The 23,364-nt window shown below is 38.4% G+C and overlaps 1 protein-coding gene across 6 annotated transcripts in view; it reads right to left on the reverse strand.

Moving 5' to 3' along the window:
* Positions 1 to 4,167: 4,167 nt before the first annotated feature.
* The window catches only part of COQ10B (coenzyme Q10B), a 24,151-nt gene continuing 4,954 nt past the window's right edge, over positions 4,168 to 23,364 (reverse strand). For 2 of the 6 annotated variants that reach the window (XM_006728152.3, XM_031038253.2), the window contains exons 2-5: positions 21,507 to 21,656; positions 11,527 to 11,719; positions 6,930 to 7,031; positions 4,168 to 5,213 (exon numbers count right to left, since the gene is read on the reverse strand). In XM_006728152.3, the coding sequence (XP_006728215.1) occupies positions 5,046 to 5,213; positions 6,930 to 7,031; positions 11,527 to 11,719; positions 21,507 to 21,656 (613 nt within the window). In that variant the 3' untranslated portion in view covers positions 4,168 to 5,045. The other 4 variants (XM_081813910.1, XM_081813909.1, XM_031038256.2 and 1 more) reach the window with 3 other exon arrangements.

The raw sequence follows: 23,364 nt of genomic DNA on the forward strand, positions 1-23,364 counted from the left end.
GGCTCATTTGGAAGAGCATGGAGCTCTCTCGATCTTGGGTTTGTGAGTTTGAGCCCCACATTGCGTGTAGAGATTACAAGAAAAAAATGGATTCCTGTTAGATGAGAAGGGCAGGGTTTGTATTGTAGGAGTATACTTCAGTGGAAAGGAGAGAGGTGTGCCATTTAAGCATAATGAATAGTGGGGAAGGGCATCCTTACATGATAGCCCAGTGTCTTCACCTTTATTAAGAATTCAAAGCAGATTCTGGCTCAATGCACTTGGTCTTTATTAGAAATGGAAACAAGGGAAATGTGGCTTATTTTTATGACAGTACCTGGATGTATGCATGTTGGGGACAAAGATTTACAAGGCACAAGATCTTGTGTAATAACATAATTGTTACATACTGCTTTCACCTGTGCCAAAAGACCTAGTCTGCTTCTCCGTTTGGCCTTGGGGCTGCTTCCTTGAGACTGGTATAAGCTAGGCACTGAGGTAAATGCTCTTGTGTACAAAGCTTGGACAGAACTAGAAGGAAAAATAAAGTCCATCACAGATCAAAAGCCAAAGTCGCTTGAAATCTGCACCTAGAAATATCTGTGCTTTGCTTGGATTAGAAACAGAATGACAAGAGATTAAAGGGGGCTAAATAAAAGGCATTTTAAGTGAACAAAATGTGCCTAGAATGTAGTTTGGGCTATAGAAGTAGCAAAAGGCAAACCAGTATCAAAAGAAACCTTCGAGAAAGGATTTATTTTTTATTTCTTTAAAGATTTTATTTGACAGAGACAGCGAGAGAGGGAACACAAGCAGGGGGAGTGGGAGAGGGAGAAGCAGGCTTCCCGCTGAGCAGGGAGCCCGATGCGGGGCTCGATCCCAGGATCCCGGGATCATGACCCGAGCCGAAGGCAGACACTCAACTGACTGAGCCACCCAGGCCAAGCTAGGTGATAAGAAAAGGTAAGAGATGAAAAACACCTGGACTTTAAAAGATTATTAGAGCATGACCAGCCTAAAGAGATGAGCAGAGGAAAAAATGAGTGTCCGTGCTAGACACTGAACTACATATTTGAATTAACTCTCAACAATCTTGGATTAGGGACTCCTTACTAAACCTATACCACACTGTAAACAGGCTGTGAAAGGTTAAATAGCTTATACAAAGTCTCGGAGCTATTAAGTGGTAGACCTCAGATTTGAACCTGGGTTTGAAGAGCTTACACTCTTAAAGAGCCAGCCTGGAATGAACCCCCTAAGCCAGGATCTAGGCAATTGTAAAACCCTTTGAAAGCTGTAGCCAGAGAAATCATTTAATTGGGAAATTGTATTTCCCCTCTGTCACTAACCTTACAGAATGCCAGCAGGTAGGCATTTCTACTCCCTCTCCTTCTCCCCACCCCCATATTTCTCTAGGACAAGAGAATCATGTAGAAAAACAAAAGACTTCCAGATTCTGCCATTTGAGAGTCCCTCCAATGAAAAGGCTGGCTCACCTAATCACTGTACAGTGGAACTCACTAGTCAGTATGCCCTATCTTAATGCCAATAAGCTTTTTAGTCCCTTACTTTCAAATATCAATGGGCAAACAAGAACAATCAGACAAGCCTAAACATGAAGAATAGCAAAAACCGAAGGGATCTAGGGAAAACTTAAAAAATCATAATAACTTAAAGATGAGATCTTGTTGCCATAAACCAAGGAAGCCATAACAAAAAGGAACAATTAGAAAACATTCTTGGCCAATATAAAGTTAACAGAAGGGCTGGAAAATAGAACTGAGGAAATCTAAAAAGCAGAACAAAAAAATGGAAAATGGAAAAATGATAAAGATTTAATATAAGAGGTCAAATATCTAATTACTTAGGAATACCTGAATGATAGACCCAGAGAATATGGAGAGGAGGAAATTAACCAACAAATAATTCAAATTCCTCAGGATTCAAGTCACCGAGTCTGTGACTGACAGGGCCCACAAGGGGCCCAGCACAATTAATTAGGACAAGGCAACAGGGCAGATCAGCATGCGATTTCAGACTACCCAGGAGACAAAGTTGATTTTAAAAGCTTCCAGAGACCAAAAACTGGATGCTATACAACGGACTGGGAATAACAATGGCATAAGACTTCTCAAGAACAGCACTGGACGCCAGAATACAATGAAGTCAGATCTTCAAATTGGGATGAGAGGAGGGAGAGGATATTATCTTTAGAGTTCTATACTCAAGTGTGAATATAAAACAGTGACATTCAGACACTTGGGGATTCTAAAAACTTAGCTCCCACTTGCCTTTTCTCAGGAAACCGCTAAAGGATTTCCCCAGCATTTTGAAAGTAAATTAAAAATCGGAGGCCAAGATTCAGGATACAGGGAGCCCCCAAAAGAGAGGTGAAGGGCAATGGTGGGATGACTGCAGGGGAGCCCCAGGAGGACAGCTGCACAACAGCCTAGAGAGCAACCAGTGCAGACTGCATGTTAAAGGGGTGGCTGCAAGGAACTGAATGACTGAACTTGAAGTGGGTTAAACACACTACAATGCTGTTCTTGCACATAACCAGGAAGACAATGTTGACAGCTACAAGGTTGGTTCCTTCAGCCCTTGATGTCCCAGTTGGCTTCTCTGGAATTACTGCCTCTTCCCTCTGTGACAAGGTGACAGATATAGCTGCAAACCGTGTCTAAGGAAAACAATCAGGCAAACACCAAGGAAAAGTTTCTCTTGCTTTCCACAGAGAGAAAAACCTTACCTAGTAGCAGTCGTATCCCATCAGTCTTCCCCTAAGAGTCCAATGACCAGAAGTCACTTAAAGGAAAGTTTATAAAGGTGTTGTTTTCCCCCTTCCGATACAGAAAGCACTGACGCCACACTTAAGTCCACAGGTCATGGCCTCCAGAGTGTTGTACAAAGAGCATAGGTACTGGAGCCAGAATGCCTGGGTACATTGTATCCTGTCTCTACTTACTGTAACCTGGGTTCTCACCATACTTAGGGAACCTCATGGTTGACTAAGATGGATGGCTAGATCAAGGTGATAGTTGTGTATTCCTGGGATCCCTCACCAAAATACTATCTACATACTCTCATAATAGCAGCCCAGTTAGATCCCAACCGCTAAGTTAGATTCTGAACCTGAGAGCTTATCTATGGCATTTACAAGAACAGTGGTAAAGTACAAGTTCTTATATCCATCAAAAGAAAAGTAATATATACAGGGATAAAAAATTATCTGGGTCTTATCTCTGCCATTTGAAAAAAATTTTGTTATTTAAAAAGTAATTATAGGGGGGCGCCTGGGTGGCTCAGTCGTTAAGCGTCTGCCTTCAGCTCAGGTCATGATCCCAGGGTCCTGGGATCGAGCCCTCCATCGGGCTCCCTGCTCGGCGGGAAGCCTGCTTCTCCCTCTCCCACTCCCCCTGCTTGTGTTCCCTCTCTCCTCTCTGTTTCTCTCTGTCAAATAAATAAATAAAATCTTTAAAAACAAAAACAAAAAAAACCTCCCTTAAATAAATACATACATACATACCTACATACATAAATAAATAAATAAGTAATTATAGGGGCGCCTGGGTGTCTCAGACGGTTAACTGTCTGCCTTCGGCTCAGATCATGATCTCAGGGTCTTGGGATCAAGCCCCGCACTGGGCTCCCTGCTCAGCAGAGCGTTGGCTTGTCCCTCTTCACTTCCCCCCCACCCCCGCTCATCCTCTCTCTAATAAATCAACAAAATCTTTAAAAGAAATAAATAAAAGGTAATTATATACAAACTACGGATACTCTGAGGGGATACTTCATTGGTAAGTGGAAAGATACTGCTTCCCCTGTGTGAAGCCCCAACCAGTTGCATGTGAGCAGACTGCAGGAGTCCTTCACCACCGTATAAACCAGCAAGTGGTACACAGCAGGCACTCAAAACAGATTTATTGGAAACATGCTTTTATGTAGGGAGCTAATTACTGAGGTACCTTGTTTATCTGAGGAAACAAACAGCACTCTGACTAGAAAGGTAATGCAAGAGGGTTGTTGTGTATGGAGTGAAAGGAGGGAAGATCAGTATTAATTAAAGGAAGACAATTTTGCCCAGATTTGTTTCATAAAATGCTACAATTAAACTTTACTATGTCTAGTTAAAATACACATGGAAATAATATAGGAGGATTTCAATAACCAAAATAACTGTACAAAAAATAAACAAATTAACTTTATTAAGTTACCACTTCAGTCCTTTGACCTTGATTTGTTTATAAAAATATCAGTTTGAAATATATTATTGAAAGTGAGTACACACAATAAATAGAAAATAGGGATGCATGGTGCTGGAAACATATCAACCAACTTATCTTCATCCATTACCCACTACTGTAGACAAAATCTGACGAACAATCAGCATTATTGAAAGAGTAATGAAAGTACCTGGGAGAGGGTTGCAAACTACAAGAGAACTAGCTTAAAGCTCTGGACCACTCACCAAAAAAAATATTCATTGTTTATCTGGGAGTTAATCTCACTATATATGGCACTGAATTTACCTACTACCCATAAGAACAATTTAAAAATAAGGAAAGTAGCCGAGGAACCTTCATTAACAGTATTTTTAAGTCAAAGTTTACTTTAAATATCTGATGATTATCCAAATATCCTAAGCTAAGAGGCAGGGTCCTATGACAATAAGTTATAAATAGTCTGAATTTAATAACTTAAAGGTGATATGGTTAATATAATACATACTATGTGAGTATCTCAACTGACCTCTTTCAAATAAGGTGATAATTAAAAGGCTTAAATTTACAGTTTCAATTTCTGGTAAGAGTGATGTCCATATTCTAGCAATAGTGATGACATCCCATTATCGTAAATATGCTAATATACACATTACTTTGAATTACACTTGATTGAATTCTATATACATGTGGTTCCATATTCCAAGTGCAAATTCTCAATGGTGCAGGCTTATAATCAAATCTGGGTTTAACAAATGCTTTCTGACTTCTGAAAGCAAATGATAAAAGCACTTCCTAAAAGTAAATAAACTAAAGTTACAAGTAAGTGACCAGTTCTTTTTCCCTTTACGTGTGATGAACTTCATGAAGCATTAATTCCCGAGGTATATTTGTTTCTGGACCATACAGCTTACATGCTCTTCTTTCAAAGGCAGCTACCATCTGCTTTACAACTTCATCGAAAAACAGTGTGGCAAGCTGAGAGTGTAGAAGGGAGCGAAATTCAAAAGAAATCTGTAGGAAAAGGTTAATTATTTTAGGAAGATCTTTCTTCTACTCAGTCTCTACTTAGGGTAGTGGTAACCAATTCAAAAGAAATCTGTAGGAAAAGCTTAATTATTTTAGGAAGATCTTTCTTTTACTCAATCTCTACTTACACTGTGAAATGGGCTGCTTGGCCAGTATCTAAGGCAGAGCTGTATGGGTGTACCTAGATGAAATTTTTTAACACCCCTCAGAAGACGGAGACTTAGTTACCACAGTAAGCACATCTACTGCTGACACCGTAAGCTTAAGTAAACAAGACCTGAACTTCATTTCAAGACAAATAATCTGCTTTTATTATTTCTAGTTAAAGAAAACTGGAAAAAAGCTTTACTGAATGAATACCATATTATTCTGGCTTCTTTTTAATGTGCCCCTTTTAGATCTAACCTATCTCTCAAAAGAAAATAAAGAAGGGAACTAATCCTTCTGATAGGTATTCCTAGGAGAAGTAGCAGCAGGAAGAGGAGATTGATCCACAAAACAGGGTAGGTGCTACAATCTTAAAGTTAACAATGATTTATAATTTCATTTATATCTCCTCAAGATATAAGTCAAGGCAGGTGGTTTGAGAAATAGTATTTTAAGGACCAAATATCCACTAACCTTTAAAACTGCTTTAATTTTCATTTCTTTGGTAATTTTTCATTTTGAAGTAATTTTAAATTTATAAAAAAAGTTACAAAAATAGTACAAAGATTTCTCATACACCCATCACCCAGATTTCCCCTTTTTAATGTCTTATATAACCACAATGCAATTATTAAAGCCAGGAAATTAAGAGTTAATGCTACTAGATAATAACACTAATATCTAATCTACACAGGCCTTATTCAAATTTCCCCAACGGTTCCATTAATGTCCACTAATTTTTGAATGAAAATAACTCAAGAGCTGAGAACATCAGCATATAGCAATGTAATCAAAATTATGACTATTTCTTGAAATGCAATGCCTGAGTTGCAAATACAGAGAATAACTCATGTATTATCTGTTCAAAGAAAAGCCACAAGTGGCTTTAAGTTTCTATAACCAAGGTGATGTGAGAACAAGGGAATACCATAGTCCCTAGATTTTAAAAATGTATTTTCCCCTTCTGCACTTTACTTCTGCATCATAAATCAATGTGTAGATTTTATTTGGTGTTAATAAACTGTTATTAAGCTCTTAGTGAAGTCATATGTCTTATCTATGGACCCATAAAAATCAGAAAATAGAGAAGGAATGACTATTCAAGGTTTCAAGAAATAGAAAAAGAGAAAGATTCATTAGTATTCTTTCTTATAAAGTTAGCAGAGAAAAAGCACCCTGAGTGACAGCAGTGAAAAGGGGAACTGACAATCTTAGGGATCCCAGGAGAAAAGAAAATGGCTTATATTGGCAAGAGGTCACTTCCTAGTACCAAACTGAAAATGAGATGTTTTTTTTTTATCACCTGTGGTCTGACCTACATATTTTAAAAAAGAAATCTGAGATTTGAGATTTTCTGAATTCAGAAATATGAATTTAAAATTCAGAAATTTGAGATTTTCTGAAAGCATCTTTCAGTAATCACTATGCACATTAAGATTAATTACAGCAGCTGGATTCTAATCAATGGATTATTCCTTCTTTATCAACTTCACCTGATACTTGCAACAAACCAAGGGCTGTATGAGAAAACCAAGGGCTGTATGAGACACTTACTGAAAAATCCAAGGTACAAGTTCTTGGGTAGCCAGGAAGACCTGGGCTAAAACGCCAAACAGTCTCCAAATGATTGAAAAGCCTTCCATCAGTACAGGATGCCTAAAACAAAATGAAAAAACAAGACTGCAGTAAAATACCATTTAGACTATCCAGAATCTACAACTGAGAATTATTTCTTTTTTTAAAATTTTTTAATTTTTAAAGATTTATTTATTTTAGAGAGAGAGAGCAAGAGAGAGCATGGGGGGGGGGGGTGAGGGGCAGAGGGAGAGAGTCTTAAGCAGACTCCGTGCTGAGCATGGGCGACGCAGGGCTCGACCTCATGACCCTGAGATCATGACCTGAGCAGAAAACAAGAGTCGGTCGCTTAACCAACTGAGACACCCAGGCGCCCCGAGGATGATTTCTTTTTTAAAATATGTTTGTAGGTCAGACCACAGGTGATAAAAAAAATCTCATTTTCAGTTTGGTACTAGGAAGTGACCTCTTGCCAATATAAGCCATTTTCTTTTCTCCTGGGATCCCTAAGATTGTCAGTTCCCCTTTTCACTGCTGTCACTCAGGGTGCTTAGAGTTTTCCCCTCCAGCAGCAAAACAGAAAGTGATTTTTCTGGAAGTTTATTTCCAGCCCTGCCATTTATAAGTAATCCTGAACAAGTTAATTCCCTGTACCATATTTCCTTAAATCTATAAAATGAGTATAATACCTATTTTATACCATTACTATGATATGTCGAAAATATTTATAAGGTATCTGGAACAGATCCTAAGTAGGGTTCTAGAATTCTCCTTTCCTACCCAAAGATTTTTCTCTTGTCTTTCACATTTAGTCTTTCCTTCACTCATTATTCTCTATTTCTAAGGGCAACCGTGGTTCTAGTTTTCCTGAGTCTGGCCCTGACCCATGTCCCTGATCCATTGCTTTCTTTAACCTCTAATCTCTTCAGTGCTCATGTTTATTTTATATGTGTATGTACACACTGAAACACAGTAGAGATATTATGTACAGTGCATCTTGATATTTCCCATTCTATATCATTAAAAGAAGGCTGATTGAGACCCACTAAGAGTTGCCTCCTGCAGTGTGAAAAATGGTGGCCGGAATCACAGTCACTAGTAGATTGTCAGGACTGGTTATGACTTTGAAAGAAGTTCAACTTCTTTACTTACTATCCTAAGATGTTATCTGGGCCTTAGTACTAGTAGACAAATGATCTCAAGAAAACATATCACCTTCCCTCAGCAGCAAACCACCTTTTAAATTCTTGTTTCAAAGTCAACACCTGGGACGCCTGGGTGGCTCAGTCGGTTAAGCCTCTGCCTTTGGCTCAGGTCATGATCTCAGGGTCCTGGGATCAAGCCCCATGTCAGTCAGGCTCCCTGCTCAGTGGGGAGTCTGCTTCTCCCTTTCCCTCTGCTCCCCCCCTCACTTGTGTACATGTGCGAGTGCTCTCTCTCTCTCAAATAAATAAAATCTTTTAAACCACCCCCCCAAAAAAGTCAACACCCCCCTCCCCAATTAAGCCTTAAGCTTCCAGCTCTTTTGGCATATCCTGGGGCCAATAAATAATCAAGTCCCTCTACCCTTTTCTCTTTTCTTTTTTTTTTTTTTAGAGAGTGAGAGCACTCATAAGTGGGCGGGGGAGGGAGCAGTAGGGGGAGCAGGAGAGGCAGAGAGAGAATCCAGGAGCCTCTGTCCCTTTTTTTCTTTGATAACTTATTCCTCTTAACAGTTTAGACATCCCTCCCTGAGCGTATACACTACAGATTAGCAAAAAGGACTTGTACAGATAAACTCTTTTCCCCCAAAGTGTACTTTTTCTTCCCCAGCTATTGCCTCCCTAAACACAGAATGCAGGATTAATTCTGACTATATCTGGATCTCTCCACAGATAGTTTAAACTGGAAGCCAAAGAGCTTAAAATATATTTACAGTTGATTCCTCACTTCCTCTTCATCTAAACTCTTTTGAGTCAATTATCAGATGAAAACATGGTAGAATCATTATAAAGAAAATCCAACTGCATCAATACTAAAAAGCATTTACAAAGAAATGCTCTATTTCACATTCATAAAAGAAAATATTTTAGTTGTTAAAATGGAAAACAATGAATGTTTAAAAATTTATTTAGACATGATAAAATAGTAGTCATCAAAATGCTAACTAATAGCTAAATTTAGTCACATTATGCTAAGTCACTGGGGAAAAGTGAAAATTTTCTTCAAAGGATTTGGTTTTATATATAGTTCAATAAAGACCATCTAATTTTTAAAAGCATCAACAATCTATTATAAAATCTTATTATTTCAATTACCCAACTTTCAGGTAATATATTCTACCCTTCTTTACAATCACATAAGAAGCTTACAGGAGGGGTGCCTAGGTGCCTCAATCAGTTAATCATCCGACTCTTGATTTCAGCTCAGGTCATGGTCTCAGGGTCATGAGACTGAGCCCCATATCAGGCTCCACACTGAGAGTGGAGCCTGCTTAAGATTTTCTCTCTCTCAAAAAAAAAAAAAAAAAAAGGCAGCTTATAGGAAATTTAACAGTGAAGGAGAAACAGTTATTGGGAATAATCACTATAATACACCAACTTCTTCTGACTACTTTTTCACAAAATGTGGCAGTGCTGTATTCATACCAATAATCTAGCCCAAGGACCCACAGATTTTTACTGGTATGTTTAGATATTGCTAACGGCCTCATTCCTAACAGCACAGATACTGACCACAATAGGAGGTATTATGATGATGACCTACAACTGGTTGTTCTGACTGAACTGACCCAGACCATACAAACTATGGCATGTAAAATGTTTGTACTGTGACTCAGGTAGTAAGATTCATGGAAGCAATGCCTCTATTAAATCTGCTGAAAACTTTCAAGGGCTTCTGGCCATTACATATTCATGTACAATAGAATTACTGACATGTCACAGGCACATTTGGGGCAAGTAATAATTTGCAGAAAAAAGTCACATGGCTTCTGCTGTTCCCTTGGTTTTAATGAGTTGTGTTCTATGCCACATGCTTGTATTAGGTATTAAAATCCAAAATGTGAACCCAGGGACAACTGAAAGCTGAGCATACATAGTTGTGTGTTACTCTCAAATACATCTTCAAACAATAAATTAGCACATTAAGTGAAGCAGCTTATTTTATTGGAAAAACAGCTTTGGGATCTGACATACATGTATGTCAGTATGTATGAATTTGCATAAGGTTTGTAATTTTTCTAATCCTCATAAACTGAGATAGCAATGATCATTTCATACATGTTATTATGAAGATTTTTTTCTTTCTTTCTTTTTAAAGATTTACTTATTCATCTGAGAGAGAGAACGCATGTGCACACAGGGGCAGAGGGAGAGAGAGAGAGAAATTCCAAGTAGATGCCACGCTGAACACGTAACCAGAAGCAGGTTGTTTTTCTTTTTTTTCCCCCGAGTTATTTTAGTTAGATGCAGCATAATAGATGAAGATTTAAAGTTTTAAGAGACTGAGGTCAGGAAACAGAAAAACATTTAAAGATTATAGAGATACTCACTGGTGTCAGAAAGACTGAACCAGAGTCTTGGCTCTGTAATCTTGGGCAAGTTATCTAACTCTTCTAACCCTTAATTCGCTCAACTGTAAGATGGAGAATGGTAACATTTGAATCTCAAAGGGCTGTAGCGAAGACTAAATGAATAATTCAAGTAAAGCACTACAAAGAGCTCGATAAATGTTAGCTAGTGTAAGAGAGACAGTGCAGTACAGAACTCCAAAACTATGAGACAAACAGGTGGAAACATTCATAATGGCAAAGTCCTGTGAGGCACGGCCTTTTAAGTGGAGTTCAAGTTTGAGAGTAAGATGAGTGTGGACTCCAAGTCTTAGCTTCACTGGACAATAGACTCTCTCTGGTATGAGAGATGCCACCTCCTTCAATGCCTAACAAGGAGCTGACAAAGGCATTTAGCTCTGGCTAATTACCAAGAAATGATATCCTATGGGCATAAAACACAACTAAGCTTTAAGTCTTTGGTCACCAAACTCTAGGAATTCAAAAGAATTCTATGGAATTCTGCCTTTTTTGTGTGTTTAAGCCTGGGTATCTGTCTATACATGTCCCCTCTTTTGACAAGGATAAGATGATCAATACAATACTTTTAACAGTACCAGGCATTTCAGTACCCACCGCATGGCAGGATGACCTCAACAATGTTTATGTTATCCACATTTGTATCTTTTCTACCTTTCTTCATCCTCTCACTTTCCGTGCCTTAACTTCTAAAAAAACTAGCGCAAAAATTAACTTTAAACACTTTTCACTTGTGTGGTCCAATCTTTCCTAAGGGTCAGTAATCCTCAACTGAAGAAAAAAAGAAAAAGCTTCTTATTTACATATTCTAGTCAAATTTCTGTTTGGAAAGAATAATGCTAATATTGTATAAAACAGCACAGTTAGCAGACATAAGAAATCATTCGTTTTTTCCCCCTCCATCTCTGATTAATTTAGGGAAATACTTTTAAGCTATTATACTTTAAATTATTTGATATAATCAACACTTGGGAAATATTTAAAAACAATGAAAAGCAAAACTACTACCTTTACCAAATGTGGTTTCACCAAGGTTACTACTGATGTGTAGCGCTCCAACACAGGTGGAAACCCAATTTCTAATCGTGTTTTGCAGTATCCGGTTCTCTTTGATATTACATCTGATTTTTTGCACCAAGGAACAAAATGCTTGTAATCCTCCATTCCTGATACCACATCATACATTTCCTGCATAGAATATCTTGAAAAAAACAAAAAAGAGAGAGGTGTTAACTACACCTATTTATAAGGCATATATATACTTTAAATTGAATATAAATAAAGCTAGTGTGTACAACGCAATAAATCATTTGGTAATTATGCTAAACCACACATTGAAATGAATGACTTCAAAGCAATACAAAAAGATAAAGGGAGCTAAATATTTGCATAAAGCAGAGGTCATAATTTAGCATACCACAGGTTGAATCTGGCTTACACATGTGGTTTTTGAAATTTTAATTAGCAGCCAGCATTTAAAAATTGAGGGCTTGAGAAAAAAAAAACAAAAAAACAGGGCACCTGGGTGGCTCAGATGGTTAAGCATCTGCCTTTGGCTCAGATCCTGACCTCAGGGTCCTGGGATAGAGTCCCGCATCGGGCTCCCTGCTCAGTGAGGAATCTGCTTCACCCTCTGCCTCCCCACCCCTCCCCCTGCTCATGTGCTCACTCTCAAATGAATAAATAAAATCTTAAAAAAAGAGAGGAAAAAACCTCAACTGGAAGCAACTTACTTATCAGTTAATAGATGTTAATAAATGCTTAATATAATAAAAATTATTAAAAATTATGGTATATCCATACTGTGGAACTCCGTACCAGTTATTTATAAGAATTAGAATCAAATATTTAAAGTTTGTTTATTTATTTATTTATTTTAGTAATCTCCACACCCAAAATGGGGCTCAAACTCATGACCCTGAGATGAAGAACTGCATGCTCTTCTGACTTAGCCAGCCAGGCGCCTCCCACTTTGTTTTTAAGTTTATTTTTTTTAAGATCAAATATATACTTTAGAGCAAAGAAGTTTACAATATATTCTTATATGAAAAAAACACTTTACAAAACAGACAGGATATGGACAATTCTATTATCCATTTAGGAAAAATTATAAATAAATACTGTATTTCTCACTTTTAAAACACTTGATATTTATTTTTTCCTGAAACTAATTGTTATATCAACATAATAACTGTAATGAAAATATATTTTAAAAGCCCTAGAAGAATGCAGATTAAATAGATTTTTTTTTAAAGATTTTATTTATTTGAGAGAGAGAGAACACGAGCAGAGGGGAGGGGGCAAAGGGAGAGGGAGAGAGAGAAGCAGACTGCCCACTCAGCAGGGAAACCAACATGGGGCTTGATCCCAGGATCCCAAGAACATGACCTGAGCTGAAGGCAGATGCTTAACTGACTGAGCCACCTAAGCACTCCAACATCAATAGTTTTTAACTCAAGAAAAAGAAGTAGGAGTAAAAATAGTACATATACTTCTATATTGTTAGATTTTTATACAAGTATGTAGTATTTTTAAAATTTAAAAAAAAAGAAACCATTCTAGAACACAAAGAAAGGAACCTCTCATTCTTTTTATGAGCCACCATAACACCCTGCCAACCTGAACGTGACAAAGAATATAAAAAATAAAACCTGTAGACCAATATCACCTGTGATTACTGAAGCAAAAATTCTAAATATCAGCAAATAAAATCCAGCAATGCATTAAAAAAATTAGCAATCAAATTCAACTCTTTTAAAGATTCATGGATGGCTTAATACTAAGAATTATAACATTATAATCATATTAACCAAAAGAAGAAAAACTGTATAATTCCCTCCATAAATGGTCAAATACCAAAAGCATTCCCATTAGAGTTAGAAATAAGACAAAGATGTTAGTTATTACAGTTATATAACATTGTTTTGGGGAGGAGTACAAGACAGTGGAGGAGTAGGAGACCTTAGTTTCATCTGGTCCCAGGAATTCAGCTAGATAGCTATCAAATCATTCTGAATATCTGTGAACTCAACTGGAGAGCTAAGAAAAGATTAACTGCAACTCTACAAATAGAAAAGCAACCACTTTCTGCAAGGTAGGAGAATGACAAGATGGAAAAAATCACCTCAAAAAAGAGAACAAGAGGCAGTACTGACTGCCAGGGACCTAATCAGTATGGACATAAGTAAGAGGTCAGAACTAGAGTTCAGAATAACAATTATAAAGATACTAGGTGGGCTTGAGAAAAGCATAGAAGACACTAGAGAATCCCTTTCTGGAGAAATAAAAGAACTAAAATCTAACCAAGTCAAAATCAAAAAGGCTATTAATGAGATGCAATAAAAAATGGAGGCTCTAACTGCTAGGATAAATGAGACAAAAGAGAGAATTAGTGATATAGAAGACCAAATGATGGAGAATAAAGAAGCTGAGAAAAAGAGAGAGGAACAATTACTGGATCATGAGGGGAGAATTCGAGAGATAAGTGATACCATTAAGTGAAACAGTTTTAGAATAATTGGGATCCCAGAAGAAGCGGGGGGCAGAAAGTATATTGAAGCAAATTAAAGCGGAGAACTTCCCTTATCTAGGGAAGGGAACAGGCATCAAAATCCAGGAGGCACAGAGAGCCCCCCTCAAAATCAATAAAAATAGGGCAACACCCTGACATCTAATAGTAAAACTTGCAAATCTCAGAGACAAAGAGAAAATCCTGAAAGCAGCATGGGATAAGATCTCTGTAACATACAAGGGTAGAAACATTAGATTGGCAGCAGACCTATCCACAGAAACCTGGCAGGCCAGAAACGACGGGCATGATATATTCAGGGTGCTAAATGAGAAAACTATGCAGCCAAGAATACCTTACCCAGCTAGGATGTCATTCAAAATAGAAGGAAAGATAAAAATCTTCCAGGACAAACAGAAACTAAAAGAATTTGTGATCACCAAACCAGCCCTGGAAGAAATATTAAAAGGGATCTTTTAAGCAAAAAGAGAGTCCAAAAGTAACATAGACCAGAAAGGAACAGAGATAATCTACAGAAACAGTGACTTTACAGGTAATACAATGGCACTAAATTCATATCTTTCAATAGTTACTCTGAAAGTAAATGGGCTAAATGCCCCAATCAAAAGACAAAGGGTATCAGATGGGACAAAAAAGCAAGACCTACTGATATGCTGTATGCAAGAGACTCATTTTAGACCCAAAGACATCTCCAGATTGAAAGTGAAGGGGTGGAAAACCATTTATCATGCTAATGGACATCAAAAGAAAGCTGGAATGGCAATCCTTCTATCAGAAAAATTAGATTTTAAACCAAAGATGGTAATAAGAGATGAGAAAGGACACTATGTCATAATTAAAGGGTCTATCCAGTAAGAAGATACAAAAATTGTAAATATTTATGCCCCTAACATTGGAGCAGCCAATTATATAAGCCAATTAATAACAAAATTAAAGAAACACATCAGTAATAACACAATAATAGCAGGGGACTTGAACACACCCCTCACTGCAATGGACAGAACATCTAAGCAGAAGATCAACAAGGAAACAAGGGTTTTGAATGACACTCTGGACCAGATGGACTTCACAGCTACATTCAGAGCATTTCCATCCGAAAGGAACAGAATACACATTCTTCTAAGGTGCACATGGAACATTCTCCAGAACAGATCACATACTGGGTCACAAATCAGGTACCAAAAGACTGGGATCATTCCCTGCATATTTTTGGACCACAATGCTTTGAAACTGGAACTCAATCACAAGAGGAAATTTGGAAATAACTCAAATACAAGGAGGCTAAAGAGCATCCTACTAAGGAATGAATGGTCAACCAGGAAATTAAAGAAGAATTTAAAAAATGCATGGAAACAAATGAAAATAAAAACACAACTGTTCAAAATCTTTGGGATACAGCAAAGGTGGTCCTAGGAGGGAAGTATATAGCAATACAAGCCTTCCTCAAGAAACAAGAAAGGTCTCAAATACACAACCTAAACTTACACCTAAAGGAGCTGGAGAAAGAACAGCAAATAAAGCCTAAACCCAGCAAGAGAAGAGAAATAATATAGATTAGAGAAGAAATCAATGAAATAGAAACTAGGTTCAAAAAAACTAGGAGCTGGTCCGTTGAAAAGAATTAATAAGATTGATAAGCCCCTGGCCAGACTTATCAAAAAGAAAAGAGAAAGGACCAAAATATATAAAATCATGAATGAAAGAGGAGATCACAACCAACACCGAAGAAATACAAACAATTATAAGAACATATGATGAGCAACTATATGCCAACAAATTAGGCAACCTAGAAGAAATGGATGCATTCCTAGAGACACATAAACTACCAAAACTGAAACAGGAAGACACAGAAAACCTGAACAGACCCATAACCAGCAAGGAAATTGAAGCAGTAATAAAAAATCTCCCAACAAACAAAAGCCCAGGGCTGGATGGCTTCCCAGGGGAATTCTACCAAACATTTAAAGAAGAATTAATACTGGGGCGCCTGGGTGGCTCAGTCAGTTAAGCATCTGCCTTCAGCTCAGGTCATGATCCCAGGGCCCCGGGTTTGAGTTCCACAGCAGGCTCCTTGCTCAGTGGGGAGCCTGCTTCTCCTTCTTCATCTGCCTGCCACTCCCCCTGCTTATGCTCTGCTCTCTCTCTCACTCTCTCTCTGTGTCAAATAAATAAATAAAGTCTTTAAAAAAAGAATTAATATATTCTTCTGAAGCTGTTTCAAAAAACAGAAATGGAAGGAAAACTTCCCAACAATTTCTATGAGGCCAGTATGACCTTGATCCCAAAACCATACAAAGACCCCACCAAAAAGGGGAAATACAGACCAATATCCCTGATGAACATGGATACAAAAATTCTCACCAAGATGCTTGCCAATAGGATCCAACAGTGCATTAAAAGGACTATTAGCCACGACCAAGTGGGATTTATTCCTGGGCTGCAAGCGTGGTTCAACATCCACAAACCAGTCAATGTAATACATTACATTAATAAAAGAAAGGACAATAGGTACAGAAAAAGCATCTGACGAAGTACAGCATCCTTTCTTTATTAAAACTCTGCACAGTGCAGGGCTGGAGGGAACATACCTCAATATCATAAAAGCTACATACAAAAAGCCCACAGAGAATATCATTCTCAATGGGGAAAAACTGAGCGCTTTTCCCCTAAAGTCAGGAATACAACAGGGATGTCCACTATCACCACTGTTGTCCAACATAGTACTAGAAGTCCTAGCCTCAGTAATCAGGTAACAAAAAGAAATGAAGGGCATCTGAATCAGTAAAGAAGTCAAACTCTCACTCTTCACAGATGACATGATACTGTGGAAAACCAAAAAGACTCCACCCCAAAATTTCTAGAACTCATACTGGAATTCAACAAAGCATCAGGATATATAATCAATGCACAGAAATCTGTTGCATTTCTATACATTAACAATGAGACAGAAGAAAGAGAAATTGAGGAGTCGATCCCATTTACAATTGCACCCAAAACCATAAAATACCTAGGAATAAACCTAACTAAAGAAGCAAAGGATCTGTACGCAGAAAACTATAGAATACTCATGAAAGAAACTGAGGAAGACACAAAGAAATGGAAAAACGTTCCATGCTCATGGATTGGAAGAACAAATATTGTGAAGATGTCAATGCTACCTAGAGCAATCTACACATTCAATGCAATCCCTATCACAATACCATCAACTTTTTTCACAGAGCTGGAATAAATAATCCTAAAATTTATGTGGAATCAGAAAAGACCCCAAATAGCCAAAGGAATGTTGGGAAAAAAAAAAAAAAAACCCAAAGCTGGTGGGATCACAATGCCAGACTTCAAGCTCTATTACAAAGCTGTAATCATCAAGACAGTATGATACTGGCACAAAAACAGACACAAGATCAATGGAACAGAAGAGAGAAGCCAGAAATCGACTCTCAACTCTATGGTCAACTAATCTTCCACAAAGCAGGAAAGAATATCCAATGGAAAAAAGACAGTCTCTTCAACAAATGGTGTTGGGAAAATTGGACAGCCACATGCAGAAGAATGAAACCGGACCATTTCCTTACACCACACACAAAAATAGACTCAAAATGGATGAAAGACTTAAATGTGAGACAGGAATCCATCAAAATCCTAGAGAACACAGGCAGCAACGTCTGTGACCTCGGATGGAGCAACTTCTTGCTAGGCACGTCTCCAAGGCAAGGGAAACAAAGGCAAAAATGAACTATTGGGACTTCATCAAGATACACACACACACACACACACACACACACAAATACATATAATGGAATACTACTCAGCCATCAAAATGAAATCTTGCCATTTGCAACAACGTGGCTGGAACTAGAGGGTATTATACTGAGCGAAATAAGTCAATCAGAGAAAGACAATTATCATATGATCTCACTAATATGTGGAATTTAAGAAACAACACAGAGAATCACAGAAGAGAGGAAAAAATAAATGAGACAAAATCTGAGAGGGAGACAAACAGTAAGAGACGTTTTTTTTTTAAGATTTTACTTATATGACAGAGAGAGACACAGCGAGAGAGGGAACACAAGTAGGGGGAGTGGGAGAGGGAGAAGCAGGCTTCCTGCCGAGCAGGGAGCCCGATGCGGGGCTCGATCCCAGGACCCTGGGATCATGACCTGAGCCGAAGGCAGAAGCTTAATGACTGCGCCATCCAGGCGCCCCAAGAGACTCTTAATTATAGGAAACAAACTGAGGGCTGCTCGAGGGGAGGGGAGTGGGGGGATGGTGTAATTGGGTGATGGACATTAAGGAGGGTACATGATGTAATGAGCACTGGTTATCATTTAAGACTGATGAATCACTGACCTGTACCTCTGAAACTAATGGCTCAGTCGTTAAGCGTCTGCCTTCGGCTCAGGTCATGATCCCAGGGTCCTGGGATCGAGCCCCGCATCGGGCTCCCTGCTCGGCGGGAAGCCTGCTTCTCCCTCTGCCACTCCCCCTGCTTGTGTTCCCTCTCTCGCTGTGTCTCTCTCTTCAAATAAATAAATAAAATCTTAAAAAAAAAAAAGTTTTAAAAAAATGTTAATTAATTGAATTTAAATTTAAAAAATTAAGTAATTCAAGATGAAAACAAAATAAAACATTGTTTTCAAAGTATTATCATGAAATGAGGTCCACAGTAGAGGGGACGAAAAAAAAAAACCCTACCTCCTAAACCTCCAATGTTTTAGTCACTTTGAAATAAATGCTAAAATAAGTCCCATGAAGAAGTATGAAATCTTGCAGCCTGGAAGCTGTTATAAAAGTAGTCTACAACAACTAAGAAAGCAGTATGGCAGAGTGGTCAAGGGTATGGACTTTGTAGTCTGAAAGGACTACACTCAAATACTAACCCTAAAACTACGCCACATGACCCAGGGTAGGTTGTTTAACTTCTCAATTTTATTTTCTTCATCCATAACTGAAAAGTACCTCTACAGGGTTCTTTTGAGGGTTAAGTGAAATAGTTTTGGCATAGTGCACAATGCTTAATAAGCAATTAATAAAGGGGCTCCTGGATGGCTCAGTTGGTTAAGCATCTGACTTCGGATCAGGTCATGATCTCAGGATCCTGGGATGGAGCCCAAATTAGGCTCCTCACTCAGCGGGGAGTCTGCTTGTCCCTCTGCCCCTCCCCTGCTTGTGTGCGTGCTGCCTCTCTCTCTCAAATAAATTTAAAAAATCTTTAATTAAAAAAAAAGCACTTAATAGGGGCGCCTGGGTGGCTCAGTCGTTAAACGTCTGCCTTCGGCTCAGGTCATGATCCCAGGGTCCTGGGATCGAGCCCCGCATCGGGCTCCCTGCTCCGCGGGTAGCCTGCTTCTCCCTCTCCCCCTCCCCCTGCTTGTGTTCCCTCTCTCACTTGGTCTCTCTCTGTCAAATAAATAAATATTAAAAAAAAAAGCACTTAATAAATAGTAGCTAATATGTGTTTATGTCAAATACGGGGGAAAAAGATAAGATGATCACTGGATAAGACCAATTTGTAATAAAAAGAATTCCAGCATGAGAAAGAATAAGGAAGTAAGTAACAATAAGTAAATATGGTGGAAAAATAATCTTAGGAATCATGCATGACACTTAATGTACATTATCTCCATGAGCTTCAGTTTCCTCATCTCTAAAATGGGAATAACAACTAGTTTCCATGGCTACTGTGAGAATTAAACGAAACTATAAATATAAAGCACCCAGTAATACCTGTCAAATGACAGGTACACAGTAAAAAAAAGATATTGGTAGTGATTCAAAAGTAAAACAGACTGGGCGCCTGGGTGGCTCAGTCATTAAGCATCTGCCTTTGGCTCAGGTCATGATCCCAGGGTCCTGGGATTGAGCCCCGCATCCAGCTCCCTGCTTGGTGGGAAGCTTGCTTCTCCCTCTCCCACTCCCCCTGCTTGTGTTCCCTCTCTCACTGTCTCTCTCTCTCTCTGTCAAATAAATAAATAAAATCTTAAAAAAAAAAAAAAAGGAAAACAGACCAATTCACTATCTTTTCATTGCCATTTCTCTTTTTGACAGATACCAGCTCTGGCAAAGACGTCTACCTGTCCAATTATTTAGGCTCTCTTTACATGGTGCTATTGCTGGGAAGAAGCTGCCCACCCGGAGGCTACTATTCCCAATTCCCCTCTTGCATTTAGATGGGATTACATGACTAGTTTTTGCCAATAATCCCTTCCAGACCAATATGGTTGAGAATCAAGTATATCTTCTTAAAAGACTAAGGAATTACAAAAGGCACAAGTTTAGATGGAGCTTAGGTTCCTAAACTGCTGCCCGTGGATGGGGAATACCCACTTGAACTTTACATAAGAAAGAAATAAACTTTGGGGTTTTACCTGTATAGCTGCTAGCATTACCTTAACCAATACAGTGATTTAGCCAGTAATAAAGGTAATTTTAGTGACAAAAGCTGAGTCTGCTGAAAGTCCTTTACTACAGAAAAATCAGAATGGAAAAAGCAACTGAAAAAATTATTGAAATGCACTTTTACAAGAATTCATGTAATACTTAATGGCCTGTTGAGAATTAAGATCCCCTTGTAGAAATTCCCATATGAACAGATGCTGTATTTCTGGTTTAGCAGAACTGCAGTCTCTCTATTCTCTTCTATATATACTCCTAGATCAGGGGCCAAACCTGGCCCAAAGTCTGGTTCTGTAAATAAAATTTTATTAGCACGCAGTCACACCCATTTATTACATACTGTCCACAGCAATATGTTGTTTGGGCTACAATTACAATGACAGAGTTGAGTAGCTGCTACAGAGACAGTATGGTCCACAAAACCTAACATATATACTATCTGGTCCTTTACAGAAAAAGTTTGCCAACCTACACTCCAGGTGGTAGGAGCCTCTTAGCACATCTGTATGTTACTTATCTATGTATGTTTATATGTGAGGGAGCTATTTAAACATATTGGTGTGGGGGCACCTGGGTGGCTCAGTCATTAAGCGTTTGCCTTTGGCTCAGGTCGTGATCCCAGGGTCCTGGGATTGAGCCCCACATCGGTCTCCCTGCTCAGCGGGAAGCCTGCTTCTCCCTCTCCCGCTCCCCCTGCTTGTGTTCCCTCTCTCGCTGTATCTCTGTCAAATAAATAAATAAAATCTTTAAAAATAAATAAATAAATAAACATATTGGGCCCAACATATCACTAATGTTGCCACTATAGAAACAAACAGTGTACAAAAATGTAGGTCTAAACAGTTCAATTATTTCCTTTACACATCAAGGTTTAAATCTATCCTATAAAGTTATCATATAATTATTTTCATTCAACAAATATTTATAAAACAGCAAAAGCTGTGGAAAGGCCAATCTAGAAAAACCAAAGCATATTCTGTAAGAAGAAAAATCCAGAAAAAAAGTCATGAATACAGAAAATTGTGAACATTCTCTTTTAGCAGAACTATTATTATATACAAACCCTATAATTCTCCTCTCTGAATATTCTTTTCTTTTGTTTATTAATGGTGCAGCAATTCTGAAGAAGGTTCTTGCATATATCTCCTTAGGCAAAACTGAGGTATGTAGTGGAAGAGTTCTGCTCATCAGTATACCACAGGAAGCTAAATATCTAAAAAGACAAAAAGTACTTGATTTAGCGTAGCACTGAAAATTAAAAGGAAACACAAATTATAGATTGTAAAATACTATCACACATTATTTTTTTTAATGTAAACTCTACACCCAACATGGGGCTCGAACTCATGATCCCAAGATCAAGAGTTACATGCTCCACCAACTGAGCCAGCCTGGCACCCCAGTAACTATCACACTTTAGAAGGCTTTGCAACTTTAGACTATTCCTGAAAATACACACACACACACACACACAGACACACACACACAGACACAGTTGTGCACACATGCATGCATAGGCACATGGAAAAAAATAAGCTTCTTAAGTACCATAAAGAAAACTAAAAATAACAGTTTATAGTTAGGGTTAGAAATTTCTGGCACAAATGGTGTCTTTCCCAGAAAGTTGGCTTTCAGTCTATAGTCACATATTACAACATATTCTTCCCATACACTTGCTAGAATATTCATCATCTATTTTCTTTCTTTCTTTTTTTAAGTAAACTCTACCCCTAATGTGGGGCTCGAACTCATAACCCTGAGACCAAGAGTCACATGCTCTACTGACTGAGCCAGCCAGGAACCCTTCATCATCTATTTTTTTTTTTTAAAGATTTTATTCATTTATTCATGAGAGACAGAGAGAGAGGGAGGGAAGCAGAGGCAGAAGAGAAGCAGGCTCCCTGCAGAGCAGGGACCCCTGATGTGGGACTCGATCCCAGGACCCTGGGATCATGACCTGAGCCGAAGGCAGACGCTTAACGACTGAGCCACCCAGGCGCCCATCATCTATTTTCTAACTCATCTATCCAGGTTGTCTTCCCAGCTGGATCCACAGAGGCTCCTTAATTCTTGATCTACTCTGAGACTTCAGATTGGAAATCTAGTGGCCCTGTTAGAACTGCTGCTTTGAATGACATATCAGATAAAGAGCTAATATCCAAAATCTATAAAGAACTTATCAAACTCAACACCCAAAGAACAAATAATCCAATCCAGAAATGGGCAGAAGACATGAACAGACATTTTTCCAAACAAAGAAGACATCCAAATGGCCAACAGACACATGAAAAAGTGCTCAACATCACTCAGCATCAGGGAAATCCAAATCAAAACCTCAATGAGATACCACCTCACACCAGTCAGAATGGCTAAAATTAACAAGTCAGGAAACGACAGATGTTGGCGGGGATGCGGAGAAAGGGGAACCCTCCTACACTGTTGGTGGGAATGCAAACTGGTGCAGCCACTCTGGAAAACACTATGGAGGTTCCTCAAAAATTTGAAAATAGAGCTACCCTACAACCCAACAATTGCACTACTGGGCGTTTACCCCAAAGATACAAATGTAGTGATCCAAAGGAGTATGTGTACCCCAATGTTTATAGCAGCAATGTCCACAATAGCCAAACTATGGAAAGAGCCAAGATGTCCATCAACAGAATAATGGATAAAGAAGATGTGATATATATATATATATATACACACACACACACACACACACACACACACACACACAATGGAATATTATGCAGCCATCAAAAAAAATAACAAAATCTTGCCATTTGCAACAACGTGGATGGAACTAGAGGGTATTATGCTAAGCGAAATAAGTCAATCAGAGAAAGACAAGTATCATATGATCTCACTGATATGAGGAATTCTTAATCTCAGGAAACAAACTGAGGGTTGCTGGAGTGGTG

Source organism: Leptonychotes weddellii, chromosome 3 (assembly GCF_054177405.1).
Source record: "Leptonychotes weddellii isolate Sample4059 chromosome 3, ASM5417740v2, whole genome shotgun sequence".
NCBI lineage: Eukaryota > Metazoa > Chordata > Mammalia > Carnivora > Phocidae > Leptonychotes > Leptonychotes weddellii.